This window comes from Lineus longissimus, chromosome 13 (genome assembly GCF_910592395.1).
Source record: "Lineus longissimus chromosome 13, tnLinLong1.2, whole genome shotgun sequence".
In the NCBI taxonomy this organism is placed as follows: domain Eukaryota; kingdom Metazoa; phylum Nemertea; class Pilidiophora; order Heteronemertea; family Lineidae; genus Lineus; species Lineus longissimus.
Window position 1 is genome coordinate 2,645,952 of NC_088320.1, and position 18,319 is coordinate 2,664,270.

The following is an 18,319-nucleotide window of genomic DNA, read 5'->3' on the forward strand; positions in this document are numbered from 1 at the left end:
AACAAGAAGCCTCTCCAACAGCCTCAAAGAATTTTGGATAGAACGTCACTGTACTGGGTCCCAATAATAAATATTGCCATAAAGACATATGATATTGTTTTGGGACTTATGTAAGATTAGTTTTCTCCGCCAAACTCAAGACTGAAGAATTAACACCTTGTGTTTATAGGCTAACAAATGCAAACACTTCCAAGTGAACCCCCTACAAGAGAAGAGTGGCTCTTCTTCTCTCCGACTTTGACACCCTACTGCGAACATATCAATAGATCAGCCAGCGGTCCTTGGTGTCGCCGCGTGGGTTACGTCCAGTGAAATTGTTTGCAAAAGTCTGGGAACCACGATCTGACATCCATAACCAGCGTATCCCCTTTTCATGCCAGTTACAGTCGGGTGCTACACCACAGTCGGGATAGTGGCCGCCAAATGAATGGTTGTTGAATTTAAAACTGTTAACTGTCTACGTCAATTTACATATACATGTAATTAGACAAACCTTCATGAATTCAGTGGAGATTTCCACATCACAGGATAGAACAGCAGTGATGGCATCTCGCACATTTAACATGATCACTTCCATCTTCACTATCATGACTTGGACCTGCGCCTTTAGTTTCTTTGAGCAAATGGTATTTGATTAGGGATGGCAATTAAAATTGCCGTTGAACATGTACATGAAGTACAGTGATGTACATAATTCACACATGTCTGGCTTGAAATTTCGAACTGCGCAGTTCATTCCAGCCTTGATTGTATGGCTATTTCTACAATAAAAACCCTTTGAAACCAACCCATACCTTTATCAGGAATAGATACTGTGCCTTACCTTCTGCTGCAGCCGTTTTGATTTGTTTCGGAAAATTTGAAGGCATTTTTACGTTTGAAATCGGAGAAAGGGTTCCCGCGATGTTCCCCACATCTCCCACACCAACCCACTGGCGTTCAAATCAACCGCGACCGATCATGACCAAAGACAATACACTTACGTCACAGCATCCGGGCACCCCCTTAAACCAGGCCGGCTAGCAGTTAACTGCTCACGAGAGTCTTTTGTTCTGTCAATTGATCAATATGACAGGCATTGTCAAAATGTGGGATTGGCTTTGGCATACATACTTGTACATGTACATATGCCGAGCTGTGGAAAAGCATTAGGCAGGTTCCGTAAGCCAAAAGATGATGTCAATGCATTTTATTGACAATTTAAAAAGATCATTTCTCCAATTCCTCCTACAACCAAAGATGGTTCAGTGTCGTGTATATCAATTAGCAGATAGAGGACTTGATGACTCGACATATATTCGTACTTTGTAGTTCGTCGTTCGTAGGGCGCTCAGTTCCGAAACCTGCAATTATTCGAAACAGAATACAATTGCCAACTTTGATAGCATGATATCAAACTTGATTCGGTCGGGTCACATGATGGGTTGTCATTAAACACTCCTGTCTCCTGGGTAAAACTTGTTGAGAAAAATGAGTAATCCAATCTTGCCAGGCTTATTATAAACCGCGAGATGAGAAATCGCGAGATGAGTAATCATTATTTTCTGCCACAAGATTTTCTACTTTCCTGGACAATGACAATCACCGTTTCTGATGCTGCTGTCCACTTCTCCATTCAATGATAGTAGGGCCGAAGACAATACAAAGGCTACATGCAACTGCATGTTCATATTTGACCACAAAGGTTTTTGCAACTTATCAAGATATACTGTGAGTATAATACCACGAGGTTCAGGATGCTGCATGTATCAAGATTATTTTTCCCGTTACACCTGGCGGCACACGTCACCATACACATGGTTGACCAATAACACAGGGCATGCACTTGGTGAACGTCTGGTCATCCCTAAATATAGCGTGGAATAGTCTGACCATCGAAACTAGGCTATAAAATGGGTCAAATTCCACACATCGCACAGCGGAGTCTATTTCAATGGGCCAATCAAAACAAGGACAGCTCCCTACTATAGCCTCGGTATCATGAATGTTCGCCTTTTCAGGTTCCACATTTGTAATGTACATCCTGTGGCGCATGGTACTCTCACCGAGGTTGGCATCTCGCGATTTCGCATTCCGCATCTCGCGGTTTATAATAAGCCATCATTGTGACATCCGTTGCCGTTTTGTTTAATTTCTCGCTCGTGTGATCCGTCATTCTGGTGACATCAATGACGTCTCATTCTGCGAACTCCTCATCCGGCTATTACACTATTTACATATCAGACCAAACAAATCCCATTAGTATCCGCACTCACCGAGGCACGATGTGATTCATAATAGCATCATCAGATCACGCCAATCAATAGCTTATTTTCCCAAAAATACAGAATGGGTACTTTAAGTGAGATCTTTGTTTGTTCCGTGATGATTGAGGGAGCAGCATTCATTGAGTTAAGGAGAACGAGGGTCTCATCTCTCTGACCATCATTTGGTCAACACGGGGAGCTGCCAGGCCCGATCCGGTCTGGCTGTGTCTCATCTCTCTCGCAGTTTTGGCAACGGAGCTGCCAGGCTCGAATCGGTCTGGTTGTGAGTGTCTCATCTCTCTCACAGTTTTGGCAACGGAGCTGCCAGGCCCGAATCGGTCTGGTTACTCTGTCTCATCTTTCCTACAGTTTGGGCAAGCATGAGTCGATTCGGTTGTGACTGTCGCACCTCCTACAGTTTTGACAAACGGTGGAGCTGTCAAGCACAGACTTTGATTTCCTTGTGCACGAAATGGAAGACTGTGTCCGACCTCGGACGAACTTGGATTGAACTCGATCAACAGACACCATGATACAAATAAAGCTATCTAATGCATTATATAACTCACAAGTTATGAACTTGTGTTTGAAGACCGCTATGCATACATGTATTTTATCAGACATAAAACAAGCAAACAATTTTGATTTATAAATTATAACCAGTAGTAATTGTTTGAGTTCATTCATTGTCGTCTGTTATTTGGAAATGGAACTGAACGCAGGATACGATCAGGTCAGTAAGGAACCTATTGGCTTCTGACAGGTTTTTAAGTAATTATATCGGATGCACCACCCGTGATAGAGAAGACGCGATGTCGCCACCATTAGTATAAGTTCACACAACATGCAATTCGTCACACACATGACAGTCAAATGCCCATACTCTTGTTTCAGCCAGACAGTCATCCGCAAGTCGACCAATTGACTCGGCAGCCCCCGCGCATCTACAGAGTCCCTGACCAACAGCAGCGAGGACATCTGGGCGGACAGCCGGGGAGACACCTTTCCCATGGACGCAGAAACTTCGCAAAAACCTGCCAGCTAAAATGCGGCATCATCCAAATATGCTGCGGTGTCCTCGCAGTGATTTCTGCAGCTATCGCAGTCATCTTGGAATGCGGTGACAGAGACGCTTACAGGATAGGTACGGGATTTTGGGCGGGGCCAATAATGGGGATAGCAGGTTCACTGGCCTGGATCAGTACAAGGACAGAGAGCACTTGCACTATCGTCACCTGCATGGTGATGTCTATCATCAGTAGCGTTCTTGCCAGCATCTTCACGACCGTTTACGTCATCATGTGGATGATGGACGCGTCATATTTACAATACGCTGAGTACGAGGACAATCCAAGTCTCATCAACGGACGGATTGCAGTGGACGCGATTGGGGCGATTATAGGCTTAGTGGAGTTCATCGTGGCCATCATTCAGTCTGGTATCTGCTGCAGGGTGGTTTGCTGTGGAATGTTACAGATGCCAGAGGACTCCGTCTTCGTCCCATATCCTGCTGGAGAACCAATGTGGGCCTATAGGGCGTCAGGCCCTGCGGCGGAGTTTGTGTCTCAGGTGAACCTTAATGACATAGCACCTCATCCGAGAATTCTGCCAGCAACACGAGGCCCACCACCCGTTTACAGTGAACATGACAACATCCCAAATGTGTGATTCGCATGCCAGCAGTGACCAGGGTGACAGGGATTGAAGACCACAGTTGTTGTCGTCTGAGGTTCACGAGTCTACCGTACAATCATGATCGAATTCCCCCTGTCACTCTAGCCAAATATCCCTGAAAATAATTTTGGTATAGGACTGATTCGTGAGCAAATTCATTTACTATCACTCCTTACTAAATGGACTGTCTCGTTTGTTGAAGGCCATTGAACAAAGCGAGTCCGAATGGGTCCTCGATACTACTCATCTGTGTCCAGTGACATTACCTTCAAAAGACTGTCTGGAGCGATTTCATTCCGACTGTACGTTAATGAGGATTGTCATTTTGTGAAGAAGACAATGTCACAGCCGAAGACAATCTTGTCCTGGATTCTTTTCAACATTATGATCAACATGCTCCAGTACTTTGAATGCATGGTTCAAAACAAGATTTTATATGGATTGCGTCTTCTTGTGGCAAAAAAGACAATGTAACAACATGCTTTGTCTCTGTGAATTCATGGTCACAACCGTTTTAAGTGCAGCAGCAGACGAACCAAGGCTGTTCATAACCTCTCCACATTCTAGGTCATGGAAACCAAGCAGTGATTGAAGCAATGCCAATTCAGGAATGGAAATTAAAAACAGATGACATACATAATATATACAAATTTATTATTGTATTGTATACTTTACAAACTACGGCAGTTTCAAAAGAAATACATGACAGGTTTTGAGTACATCAAGTCGATGTAACCATATCTGACGGCCCCATGTTTATTTCAATTCTGGACCTGAAGGCGCTTTCATTTCCATGCCTCCTTCGACCGCCAGTCTAAGAACTCCTCAAACTCTTGGTCCTCTATATCACTAGCATCTTCCTCCTCGTCCTTCCGAACAGTTTCTGGTGGCATTGACATCAGTTCCTCTTTCTTCTTAGCAAGATCGTACACCTGGGTCCAACGATGTCTGAAAAAGACATGGAACTGGTATTTGAGGACAAAGTCACAAACAGAATGCTGAGATAAATTCACTTTAAAGGTTTCAGCATCAGACTTACAGTTGTTCGTCAATCTCATCGATGTTTCGTTCGACCGTCTTCTGTTCATCATCTTCCTCCATAATCGCCTCCGAAACCTGAAAAATGTAAATACGAAGCATATTTGAGTTTTTTTGCCATAAATGCAGCCACAGTCCCCCAGGGCTCAAACAGCACTATCCAGGGCATGGTGCGCAGTAAGTCGGAAGGCCTGCCTTGAATACCCAAGATTAAGATAAGATTATCGGCAGTCTGGGGAAATGTTTCTCCAGGGTGGAGCTTGCATCTCAAAAACTCTGAACGTCGAAAAAGAATACGGAGAACATGGGCCCGCTACAGGTCCCAGATTGGCCACACCACACCACAAAAGTTATTCTCATCCAAGGGAAATGAAACGATATCTTACCGTATTTTCTGTCTTCATTGATTTCTGGAATAATGCCCATTCTTCATCCATCTTGTCCTTATACTCGACCTTCCGCACCTAAAAAATGTCACAAAGAATCAATAACCAGCTGGCACAGTTAAAATATCGGAATTGATAACCAGCTGGCAGAGTAAAAATCTTTCTTTTAACACCTTCAGCGCCGAACCACGTAGATCTAGGTGGCCCAAATCCCCCCTACCCTTTGAGCTGGTTATCGGAGTCTCATGGACTTCATGAAAGAACTACGCCATCGCCATCTTCAGGGCAAGGTAGAAACTGAAAAGACAAGAAGAGGTCCTTCCAGTTCCTACCTTGCCCTGAAGATGGCGATGGCGTAGTTCTTTCATGAAGTCATTTAAATGACTTTTTACTTTAATTACTTAGTGCTCTCTTTCTTCTTACATTCTTTATGCACTGCATTTATGTTTATTGTACTTTCATCTTATGTAAAATGTAAATTTTTATACGGATTCAATAAACGATTTGTAATTTGTAATTTGTAATTTGTAATTTGTAATTTGTAATTTAAAGTTCTGAACTACGCCATCGCCATCTTCAGGGCACGGTAGGAACTGTAAAGACCTCCGAGACAAGAAAAGGTCCTTTCAGTTTGTATCTTGCCCTAAAGATGGCGATGGCGTAGTTCTTCCATGAAGTCCATGAGACTCCGATAACCAGCTCAGAGAGGGGGATTTGGGCCACGTAGATCTACGTGGTTCGGCGCTGAAGGTGTTAAAATCAACATTACAGAAAGTTTACTCATCAGCCATTTTGATATAACAAAAACTCCCAATGCCTCAACAGTATAGCTGCTAGCACACAATGTGTTCAAGTTGTCCACGTACTTACTTTAGCATCTAGCTTAGGATCATCGAAGAATCCTTCGGGCAGCTTTTCAGCCATGCTGGCGATCGGGTCCACAGGCTCAGCTGACTTTGATGGGCCAGCATCAAAGAAATCTGAAAAATGTAAAGCCTCTGGTTCACTGCACATCTTGCAATCGAGCATGTTTATGTGAGGAGTTTAGATGCAAGAGCCACTGAATCCACTTGAGGTCTTTGTACCAAGCATAGCTGAATTTACCTGTTGGCAGTCCTGTCCCTAAATCTTCAACCGACGATGATGATGCCACTGGCTCAGGTACATGAAGAACTGTAGGCGGCTGAGCCTCTTCTTCATTTTCACTCTCATCTTCAGAAGATGCGTAGTTGCCAAGTGCGAGAGCAGACTTCACAACAGCTGGCTGTGGGGTGGCATTCTTCAGGATGGACTTGGGGGCATTTTTCAGGATCGATTTAGGCTGTGCTTGATTGCCATTTTCAGATTTTTCTGCTAAAAGAATAACAGGATTTGGTCAACTTTAATCCGAGTCAAGTGAAGGGTTGAAGAACAGAGCTTTTATGAGGACGCTGATGTAATACTCAAGTGACTATCTGAAGATTACTTCATGCTGTAAATGACTCAGCAAGGGTTGGATCTTTGCCATTTCTTCATATCAACCTATAATCTCGCTTACCTTTTATTTTCTTCAGTAACTGCTCATCATCAAGCTCTGAAGCCTTTCTCTTCCCTCTGTCTGGAGGTCGTGGTCCTGGGACCTCAGCAGCTTCGGTCTTTTGCTTCAGAGCTGCTACATTCTGGAAGACAAAATAGACCAAATATGGATAATGAAGGATTAAAAGCTTGGAAAGACACTTATTTTGTGGCCCATTTCCAAAAGTATTTTTACTCTTTCAGTGGACAGGTTGATGCACATCTGGCTAGCTTTATGAAGCTGGTAATGTGTTGCTGTCAATCAAAATCAAATATAGACGAATAAAGATTGAAATCAGTGCCAACCACCAAGGTTGTCTGCATAGGACTATGGAATAGCCTAATTATATTAAAAATCATTTCCATTTTGGTAATTACCTCTTTGTGTGTACGTCCCATGACATGTGGAGTCCAGAGTTTGTCTGTCTTGATCTGGGAGCCGCAGAGGCTACATGACAGCTGACTAAGGGAGTTATACCTGAGATGACAGTAATGAAAATGAGTTCATGAATGAAAGAATAGCCTTCGACTGTTCAATTTCTGCCATCAACTCATACCGATATTTGTGCTAAAACAATACCGAAAAGGTCAAGGAGTCTTGTCAAGGTGGAGCAGATGGAGGACTTTTTAGGAAATGACAGGCAGTGAATGTTCAAGTTGCTCTTTCCGTGTATTCTCTGCTCTGACAGTCTATCTCCGTCTACCTAAATCTAACAATAGGGGGACACTTTCGAGAAGTATGACTTTTGAAAGGCCTATTTGAATGCACTGCAAAATGTACAGCGAATGTGCAGGCGAATTTAGCTTTATATTTCTGACCCATTTTTTTCGTTAAAGGTCGAGTAAAACCAGTTGAAAAAGATACCTGGCGTAGGGATGATCAACACGCTTTACTGCAGTTGCAGAACTGGTGCGTGTTTCTTTCATAAGACGACGTAAATCATCTTTTGTCACCGATTTCACCGGTTTTTTGTTTTTCGTGGGCGCAGCCATCTTGGACTGGTATCCAGTCGTTTCGCTCCCTGACCTTTTCGCCCCAGTCGTTTCGCTCAAAATCGCTCCCTGGGACTTTTTTTGTGGATAGTTCTACTTTCTTAGCTCAGATGGCAGCACCTGCCAACTGGGGCCCTGTGACTGGTCTTCAGATAACTTAGTTGGTTGTACTTCTTTGCATTCGCAGCCTCACTGCCTTGGCTCTGTCGTGAGCTTGCCAAAATGGTTGGTTCTGACTGTGTTCATGAGCCTGGTGACACTGTCTTCTGCCAGGGAGGAGCCAACAGTCCTGTTAGCGGAAGGACAAGGCTGATGCCAGTGCAGGCAGCTGGTGCAGTGTGTCCAGAGTGTTATTTCATCTCCACCTTCTTGAGCAAGACACAACACCATATTGCTTCGTCCGAGGAATGAGACATACAGGTGTTGACGCTCAGCTCTCAACTCCATGTTTTCAAATCCCTCCCGGGAGCGAATATGTGCGACCACACTTGGAGAATTGAATTGAAAGACAAAATAACAAGATTGATTTCTTAAGAACATTCACTCTTTATTGACGTGTTGAAGCCGAGGCGTCTATAGATCTGGCCAATAATTTCACTTCAGATGACAGGTGGAAAAAAACAAGACCCTTATGTCATGGCCGACATAAAATCGCAAATTCATTACTTAAAACTTCCCCTTAGAATCGCTTAGTTTGGTTTCCACACCTACCAGCAGGTGGAGTGGTCAAGTATCATGTCTTGTCGCTATTTAGACTCTGAATGGCAAATCAGATGCATCAAAAAAGTGACCATAACTGCTTCTGGACAGACGCTTACTCTTTAGGTAGGGCGGGAACCAAACTAAAAATCACGATTGTAATGCAATTATTTGGCAAAAGATGGCAGCACAAAATGAGACTACACAGGAGGATATTAACACTGGAATTAACATGGCAAGCAGACCACTGAGGTGTGTATATAAAATGAACTTTATGGAAAGATTCAAAGCAACAGAACTACGAAAACAAATTTGAAAATTTGTCACTATTTCGGTTAGGTTTTTTACGTAATATCATCAATAATTGAGTACAGAGGGCCGACTACCATGAATTTTCCGTTACTTTGGACCTGACTATTTCATATCACAAACTGAATTCACCACCTAACATATCCCCCCTTTAAATATTGTTCAATCGAGCTACTGTCAAGCCCATCAGGAGCAGTCATGTCCCATCAGTGATAGCTGGAGCAATAGGCCAATGAAGTCTTGCATCACAAAGAGACAATATTGCCAGTTAAGTTATAAATACTCCTGATAGACGTTCCTGTTATTTCCACCACAGCCCAAAATTCCCACAAATGAAACATGTTTAACACAGGTCTACAACCATGACAACTATTCAGCAAGAAAAGACAACTCCACCTGGACCTGGTCTCTGTTGATACCACCTCAACTTCGGTCCAAGTCAGATTAAACCAGAATAACCATTGAGTGCAGCAACAGAGGGCAATTCAAATCATTCTGCATTTCAAATCCCCGAACTAATATTTCTCTAAAATCACATAAAATCTCTAAAAGGTAGAAGAAGTGAATGTAAAAAGTTGCCCATTGAACCAGGGCGAGGTTTTTATCCACAGTAAAACCGCACCGCGACATTTATGTTACAGAATTTCAATTCATACACGATGAAAGCCGTACTTTATAAATTGCGATTGTCTAAATGTGCACCTGGTCACCAGATTGACAACATCTACGTGTCACCTGGTGCCCAGGTTGACGTCTGAGCCACTTGATCATTCATTATACACAGGTTTATTACTGAACGATGAGGTTGAAACAGATCATTCATTATACATTACATTGAAAACGGAAGCGACCAAGGAAACCAAAATGCATGAGTCCATCTATCGGGTTTTTATTTATTTTTCCCTAAATTTCATTCCGGCTGTTTTTGCGTAAAAAACAGACACCAAACAAGACGTATTTCACCGGTAAAACGTTACGACTTTGACGAACGGAACAAAATGTTGGTTTTGAATATGTACAAATTTGAAGATTCTGTTTTAGGGAGAAAGAGTTGTGACAATAGTTAAGATTTCAGCCTGAGGAATGCCAAATTTGTTGGGTGGCAACTGAAAATTTTCGGCTCTGAACTTGCATAATGTGTACAACCCCAGAGTATGTGACACACTCTAATACAATGACAGTATCAAGGTGCTCCTGTCCTGCATGCAAACTTGGTTACCGCAATCCATCAAATTTTCGCAGGTATTTCATTTGATAGGGAAAAAAAACCCCCAAATAATCTGCCAAAATAAAAATCTTGAAAAAAAAATTTTTCAGAAATTTCATAATCTGCCAAAATAAAAAAATCTTTAAAAAAAAAATATTCTGAATTTTTTGCAAGTCGCCAAAAAATTAATTAGTGCGTAAATTTGGCAGTTTACAGCATTTGCAGTGCACAACAGGGAAATTGACTAACTCCAACTTCAAATGTAGTTAAGTTCACTATGAAATTTTCCGATGATCTTTATATGCTAAAAACCCTCTGCTGCACAGTTCTCGTGATAAAATTTGCCGGTATGATAAAATGGCGTTGCTCCGCACACGAAGCCAACAACAGACACTGTGATACAACAACAAGTGACATTATTGCTATGATTTTGCATCTGTACGGACGTGAAAAGGAGCCAAGGGAACATTGTGATGGCAGGACCAGATCTGCAATGGTAGGGCCACGACAGCTTAATAGTTCACGAGGCACGGCTTGTTAATACATGTGATTTCCTCTCGACACCGAGCCAATGACTGTCGACTGCATCCCGACACTTGACCCAGGACAAGCAGCCCCGAGGGAGGAGTTCTGGTCATCCAGAAGCTGCACCAAGGATCAGTGTTATGGTATTCATGACCAGAACAGGAGCGTCCATCTAAGATTGCCAAGAAGACGATACATGTCGTTCCACTTGCAGATCACACATACAGATGCCTGGCCAAGTCTTACCCAAGAACTGCCATTAATAAATGCATTCAAGTTTACTCTATAGACAAATGCCCTGAAGACAGGCATGGGGTACACCATGGTACCCCACTTGTGCGTTTTCAGCCTAACCTACTGTTTCACTCTTGTTTGGTTGAAAAACACATCACAGATATTAAGTTCGAAGGGACGAAAAAACCTGGCACAGGAACACCCACCAAGAAATTACCCTGGCTCCCGATGAATTCATCAGTACTTTTGTTAATGAAAAATCTACTTCACCTAAGGTCTATTACGGGATTACCGTTTTACATCCTCTCAAGAGACGCCACAACCGTGCTTAAATCTCTGACATAAGTACTTTAAGGCCTTAAAACACAGTAAGATCCCAATACATTGCAAAAGTGTTTTTTTCCCTAACAAGATGGGGAAGGTGGCTTAAGACATATCTAGTGATACTGGCTTCATTGTAGTTCTCATTAAAGCACCTTTGAAACATTTTTGATAAGGGTTTCTCCAGAGACAGTCAGATGTGTCAGTGTCAGAATGATTGACCATATTAAAATTGGGCTTAGCTAATTCTCATTAAAAGCAGACGAACTAAGTGCATAGAGAGTAACATCCATATCCAGACTTGCCTCGATTGCTACTTGTACATTTCAGTTTATGTCAATACTTATGCCAAGAGTAGGAGTTCCTTGCAATGAGGCGATGCTTACAGACATAATGAAGTAAAGGCAGGAGATCACAACCAACTCCTCAGAAGCCACTCGTCAAGATTGCCCGTTATACAAGATCATAGATGTTGTCTCAACCATCAACAGATCATAAGGGAGTATATACTCCTGGCAGTGTAAAAACAACTTGGTTCACCCCTCTGTCGACCCTGTTTGGCATGAGGGTCATAAACTTGACACGACTATGTTGTTACGAGACTGGACACAACAACACCAGTGAACTCCCCAGCGAATAATCAAGTTACTCTGCTTTATAACAGCGGCCTACTCTAACATTGAGATGAAATGAATGAAGTGAATACCTTACAAAACATACTTTAAACCTTCCTGCGATAGTTTGCCAAAATGTGACCAGACAAAACAACTGGTAAATGCAAGTATAAAAAAATATCATAGCGTAACGCTCATCAGAAGCCATCGTGCTGTAGAGGCATAGCACTTGTAACCACTAAGGCAAGCTCACACTCTGATTATATGGACATTGCCATGGTATGATTACTTCCAGAATGTTGGATTTGGAGCATATTTCACTTTGCGATTAAACTCTACCATTTCAATGCAAGTACAAACAAACAGAATGAAGTCAGCGGCCTAATTTTGACGGCGACAGTCTCAAGTCTTGAATTTGCCCGAATGGAACTAGTGCTGCCATCTTTTGAGTCATCAACACTCCTGATGGACGTTTCAATCATTGCATACGAATAAGTTAGTATAGATGCATTCAATAGAGTACGCCACATGTCTAATTCTACCACTGGACACTAGAGGGCGGCAGTTTCTAGAACTCCATATTGAAAAAGCAGCAATATTAATTATTGTGACAAAATATACGAGTTACACTTGCATTTTACTTGTTTCTACAGGATACGCCTCAGGGAGTGATGCATGTGATCCAGAGTCGGCCTCCACACAATAATTTAGAATTTTTGCTACCCTACAATATAATCGTTATGATAACTGATAATTTAAAATTCAGATCTTTTTACACCGAGAAGTCACTCATAGAGCACAGAAAGGTCAAGGTCGAGGTCAAGGTCAAGGTCAGTAAAAAGTGTAGAAATTTACTTGAATGAAAGATCACGACATCATGCAGCATTGAGGACTATGCCTTTAGCTGATTCAACCCCAACGTCAACATTGGGGACTGTGGCCAGTGTCATCTCGCAGAACTGTGACAAAATATTTTCGAAAAAAATTGTGAAGCAAAAGTTTTAAGATGATCAGTACCATTGATATTTCCCGAAATATTTTCCAACCCACACAATAGTTTATGAATGAATGGTACCAGTAGTGGATTTTCTCTCCTGAAGCATTGAGTCTAATCAGTCAATAGCCCAAGACTATCTTTAGACTAGTTCACTTTTTTATTCTGTGGCTTCAAGCTTTCTTCTATAAGTGCTCTGCGCAGAACAAGTAAAGTGGCCATTGCCATAGTTACCTAGCTAGTGTCCTCCAATATCTTACATAATTTCCATATCATTATAAACAATCTATGTATGAATATACAAACAACAAAACAGAAAAGATAAACAACGAAAACATACTATAAACAAATCTCCACGTTTCCAGCGAAGCAGAGAGATACTCCCCTGCTATTTATACAGAAAGTTTATACACATTTATTCAGAAGTTAAGGTCAAACTTATCCGGTGAAGTACAGCGTACCAGGCAACTTAATCAGATCTGGCGAAATCAGGGCAACTATTCGAGCAAATAAATTTACTCACGTCTAAATATTCAGTTTACTCATTTTGACTTATCAAAAGTTATGAATACTAGCCGAATGTCGCCTTAGAAATGGTTTTCTACATCAGCCACACTCTGTGTTCAGATCATGTTTCCCGCTGCCCAAGAAACGTTTCTTCCCATCAACAACCCAAAAACTTCTACAAACTTTCAGGAAGTCTGAGCTAACTGAACCAGTTAAGAATGGACTCGCCTGCTGACTAAGTTTCATGAAAGATCTCCCTTTTATATTTCAAGTGGCACAGGCCAGGAACTGGGCCCAAGTATATGAACGATAGGGTCAAATACACAGGAATACCACCCCGCCCAACAATAGGGTTTGTGACATTCATGTACATGTATTGCCAGCAAATCTCCCACAATTGAAGAGGAAAACCTCAATGCTAATAACATTTCATTGACATCATTCCATTTTTACATTTTGAAGAAAACTCAAATTCTATTTTGTGAAATTTCTCCAAAATGTTTCAAATCCCCAAGGTACAAAAACGACTACAATCCCCACACCCACAAGAATGCATTATTAGTAGTAGAACTAGTATTCACCATTATACAATGTATTCAACAACAGTACAAAATCATTAATATTCCTGTTCACGGCATGGTGTCCACTTCTGTACCAAGGTGGCGAATGTTTTGATTAGAATCACAGGCATGGCAAGACACACTGGGTACTTAGTATCGTATTGAACCTTTCCACAGCCCCGCTCAGTCATACCTCGTATTTGACACCGAGACTCGAGGCCTCACCAACATGGGTTGTTGACAGAGTCGGTAAAGTCTGCGCTCGAATGCTCCACATGAGTTTGTATCACAAGGTCAAGATTGGTTTCATACATTCATCACCACCAGTGGCCAGAATTGGACACCAACCGAAAACGTCACATATTTTTTTATAAATACAAGACCTACAAAAATAATAATCATTAACTCGCCACGCTTGGAGTTGGAAGGACAAAATGGCGGTGACGCAGCTTATAGCGAGGGTTCTTATGATTGGCCAATATATTTTGAGCAGCAGCTGGCGACGGGCATTCAGCCAGGACTGTGCACTCGGACACCAGTAGGTGTGGTTTGTTCTTGATGTGAGGTTCTGTCAGATACTGTATTTTGGCACCCTGTGTGATCAGATCATCGAGAAGCTGCTCAAGTTCGTGGCATTTCGTGTGCGGTGGAAGATCATACACTTCTAGTACATTATTGCCTGTAAGGAGATATGAAGTAATACTGTAAAATCTATTTTATTGGTACGAGGAGTCATTTCACTACAGCAAACCATCAAGACTGATAACTGGTTCCCCACAACCTCGCTGATATTCAAATGGTGGCTTCGTCTGAGAAGGCAGGGGCATATTCATCTCACAACATTGAAATTCCCTTATGAACGGTCGAAAGACAAAGAAAGGGATTTCAGTGACATTACAACAGTAACATGCCCACAACCAACGTCAACAAAATATCGTACCTTGGGGTAATGGGACATAAAGGGGAACCCTCAACATAGGTATCCCCCTTAAAGGACTAAACATGAATTTTTGTCAGCAGAGAGACATATCTGAAAAATATAAATCAAGCGAAAACATAAAATTCACGACAAGAAAATGTTACTTGGTGGAGGCGAATTTCTAGAAATATTATTAATGCAGAATAAGAATTTATTGAAATTGTACAGATTTTTGAATTTGAGAATATGGAGGTGATGATAGTCCTTTAAGGGAAGACTAAATTTCAATGCATCCAGCACCCCCCCCCCTTCGCCCGTTGAGACGCTTGTCGTAATCAGTTACTTTGCAACATACCAATCATACCTATACAATGCAAGAAATCAACTTCTTTTCTACTCGCTCCTCAAACTGCAGGCATAACGCCAAGACCACCTGATTGGCTTACAGGAGTGGTGGACACATTGAGTTTATATAACTGAATTGAATTGAATATCTTTTTGTTTCTATCAACAAAAGGCAACTTATCGTCAAAAGATTTAGGCAAAGGCAAAATGTCAAAGGGAATGGTAACCAAGCAAGTTGGTTTACATACGTTTTACCAAGTCAAATTTTACAAATTTTATGTAAAATCACAGATAAACAACAACAAACCTTAACACGTTGGGATATTGCAGCTGACTTTTGTTAAGACGTAGCGTAAACTACATTCTCTGTTCGCAATAGTATTTAACCTGGTTGACCAAATTTGTAAAGTCATTCACTGAAAAAGTATCAATTATACGAAACGTCTGAATAGACTGGAGTCGTTGCATTTGTTTATTTAAACCCACACAAATTTTATGCAAACCAACTTGCTAAGTGACAATCCCCTTTGAATAGGCAAAGTAGCAGAGAGTTAAAATTTAATCAAAAGCTATAAATTATTAGAAACGTTAAAGTGTTTTTTATTTACCAAAGAAGTGCTCCTTGTGTACGAATTATTCCAACAAATTCCATTCGGGTCTCATTGGACCGATTTGAATAATCCAAGTGGCTTTACAAGATGTGCAGTCTTAGTGTTTGTGACCCTGTTGCCAGGTGGTTATCCTACGACAGTGAAGGTCGGGAGTGCATGCAGGATTTCTTGGACTTCATGATTTAACAGATGCCGGATGTATGTATGTTCGAGTGATTTATATCGTCAGCAAAATGAAGTTAGCAGCTGCCCACCACAATGATTCAACGTCTATGATATCACCAAGTCTTTATTGTGTATACTTTCTGCAGTTCAATACGCCACCAGATTTATTACCAAGCTCAACAACTTTGGTGACATTTCTATGAAGTGAGGCACTGGACACTCCAAAACTTGTTGAGATCAGTCCCACATTGGTGCCACCATCTTCTGTTCTAAGCAGTTAATCCAAGATTACTTAAATCTCTTATCCCCAAGAAATTTCAGACCAAGTCAAAATAGAGTTTACTGAAATTTTCTCGAGAAAAATGCAATTACCTCTTGCGTTCAAGATTCCACATATATAAATTCATCATCTGGTTCAAATTTTTTTAAATGTCACATTGAGAATATTTTGAAAGTCGACTCAGTATGCTTTCCCACAGTCATCTATAATTCATATGCTTATAGTAGCAAACAAGTTCCAAAAACAGAAACACGCTATTATCATAATAATTCCCAAATTAAACATTTCGCTTCATGAAATAATGATCAAGTGCATTTGCAACGCCCTCCAAAAGGGGACACTTATTCGGTTTGACCCGTATCATCCTGCAATCGCTCATTAGTTTCATCGTGGAGATCAGGGGGCGCCACTTCCTCACCTGATAACGCACTCTCTACGGAATCCTGACTCGACTGCGGTGACAGCATATGCTGGCTATCCTTGCTTCCCTGGCTCTTCACCTTGCGCAGCGGCTTACCAACCATCGGTATTGGCGGCACGAATCTGCAACACAATTGGAATTTTCAACACAAAGACATTACCAAACAACACTAGTGTTTTTTCGTGAGGTGGACTCAGAGCTGCCTACCCTTAAGTCAAGCAATTTGTAAAGTCCTTGGGAAAAAAAGTTTAAATCAGCCACAGAAAGTGTAATAGTTGGGTTTTCCTTTGTGTTTCTCCATGGAATTGTCAATGACCAACTCTGCCTAACATTAGAGTAGTTCAAATCGAACACACACATCTATGCTCACCTTGGTCTGACAAAGAGTGGCTGAACTGGCGGCCGGAAGGGGTGCGGGAGAGGCTGATGAATCATCCGTATCTCGCCGGGATTCAGCTGCGCCCGAAACTGAACACCAGGGGGCAGCTGTTGGGGCGATGGCGCCTTCTGAACCATAGGAGGCGTAACCGTACCAGGCAAATGTCCCTGTCCTTGCACAACACGCTGATCTTTCGACATTGAGTCGGCACCGTACATTTCACAAGAACTCGGCCGTTGCTGACAAGCACCGGCTGGTGGCTGTTGTACAAACTGTGGTAATGTCCCCTGAGATGGGGGAGGCGTCGTATGAGATTGAATCTGTTGCATACTCATTTGCATATTTGGTCTAACGATTGGAAATCCGCCAGGGACTGCTTGCGCTGGCACCGCTGTATTGTACACAATTTGTGGCGACTGAGCTCTCTGCGTTGGTTGAGCTTGCTGTGATGCCATGTGCGCAAAAGGTGAATACGGTACAAATTGTTGCGGTGTTCCCGCTGCGTTTACACTTGATGGCTGCCCAGGCTTTAGAGTCACTGGTTGGCCACTTGTGTACATGACCGTCGCACTACTGCACGCTGGGATCTGTCCTGGCGGCGTCTTTGGCCGGAACTGACCCTGACTTGATTGACCCTGCGATGCCGTCACGTTGGAGTAAGTCATATGTTGCGTCCCTGTTGTCGGCGGTACCGAGTAATAAACAGGTGGCCCACCAGAGTACCCAGGTTGACTCCCAGTCCCTGGAGGATACGTATACGTCGAGAAGCTCTGTGATGTTTCTGGCTGAGGTACTGCCTGGTACGTGTAATAAGTGCCCGGTTGGTATCCCTCCGAGTTCGGCTGAACCTGCTGTAAGACTTGGTAGTTTGGGTACGCCTGGTTATACGACTGGCTCGGGTATTGTCCGTTAGGAGCCATCTGTGAGGCAGGTGGCCCGGTTACTTGCCCAGGGACTTCTTGAGAAGTGGAGCCTTGGATGACTTGTCCTTGTTGCATGTAGTTCACTGGATAGACATATTGGGGAGGCTGCTGGCCAGAGGCTGGAACCTGGCCACTCTGATAGTATGAGACCTGGGAAATGTATTGAAATACTCTTCATTTTAAAACATTTTATCAATAACGAATTATGATGTTAGAATAAGTGATAATTTCTGTAATGACGGCACTAAAGAGATTACAGGTTGAGTTGCAATGTATTAGGTACTGGAATCAGCAAGGCAAATGCCATCCGGGCAGACAGATGCGAAGTTGGCGATGATCGACAGAACAGATGGCAAAGGTGATAGGGATGACCTGAATGCAAGCTGAGAGAGCTGCCCAGGCCAGGAGGGAGAGA

General features: G+C 42.3%; 2 protein-coding genes across 7 annotated transcripts in view; both read right to left on the reverse strand.

Moving 5' to 3' along the window:
• Positions 1-4,573: 4,573 nt before the first annotated feature.
• LOC135498069 (zinc finger protein 830-like) lies at positions 4,574-7,891 on the reverse strand. 2 transcript variants are annotated; one of them, XM_064788224.1, is made up of 8 exons: positions 7,764-7,891; positions 7,277-7,376; positions 6,882-7,002; positions 6,449-6,694; positions 6,215-6,324; positions 5,345-5,422; positions 4,960-5,036; positions 4,574-4,868 (listed from the first exon to the last, which is right to left on the reverse strand). In XM_064788224.1, exons 1-8 carry the CDS (start codon positions 7,889-7,891, stop codon positions 4,706-4,708), a joined length of 1,023 nt encoding a protein of 340 aa, XP_064644294.1. In that variant the 3' UTR covers positions 4,574-4,705. The 2 variants fall into 2 exon arrangements, with proteins under 2 accessions (XP_064644294.1, XP_064644292.1); XM_064788222.1 differs by having other exon boundaries at positions 6,449-6,697.
• A 522-nt stretch (positions 7,892-8,413) lies between these two features.
• LOC135497577 (cAMP-regulated phosphoprotein 21-like) overlaps positions 8,414-18,319 on the reverse strand; it is a 35,464-nt gene continuing 25,558 nt past the window's right edge. For 4 of the 5 annotated variants that reach the window (XM_064787332.1, XM_064787334.1, XM_064787330.1 and 1 more), the window contains 3 exons: positions 16,973-18,054; positions 16,600-16,724; positions 8,414-14,540 (listed from right to left, as the gene is read on the reverse strand). In XM_064787332.1, the coding sequence (XP_064643402.1) occupies positions 14,263-14,540; positions 16,600-16,724; positions 16,973-18,054 (1,485 nt within the window). In that variant the 3' untranslated portion in view covers positions 8,414-14,262. Of the gene's footprint in view, positions 14,541-14,801; positions 14,892-16,599; positions 16,725-16,972; positions 18,055-18,319 lie in introns of all 5 variants that reach the window. The other variant, XR_010448939.1, reaches the window with a different exon arrangement.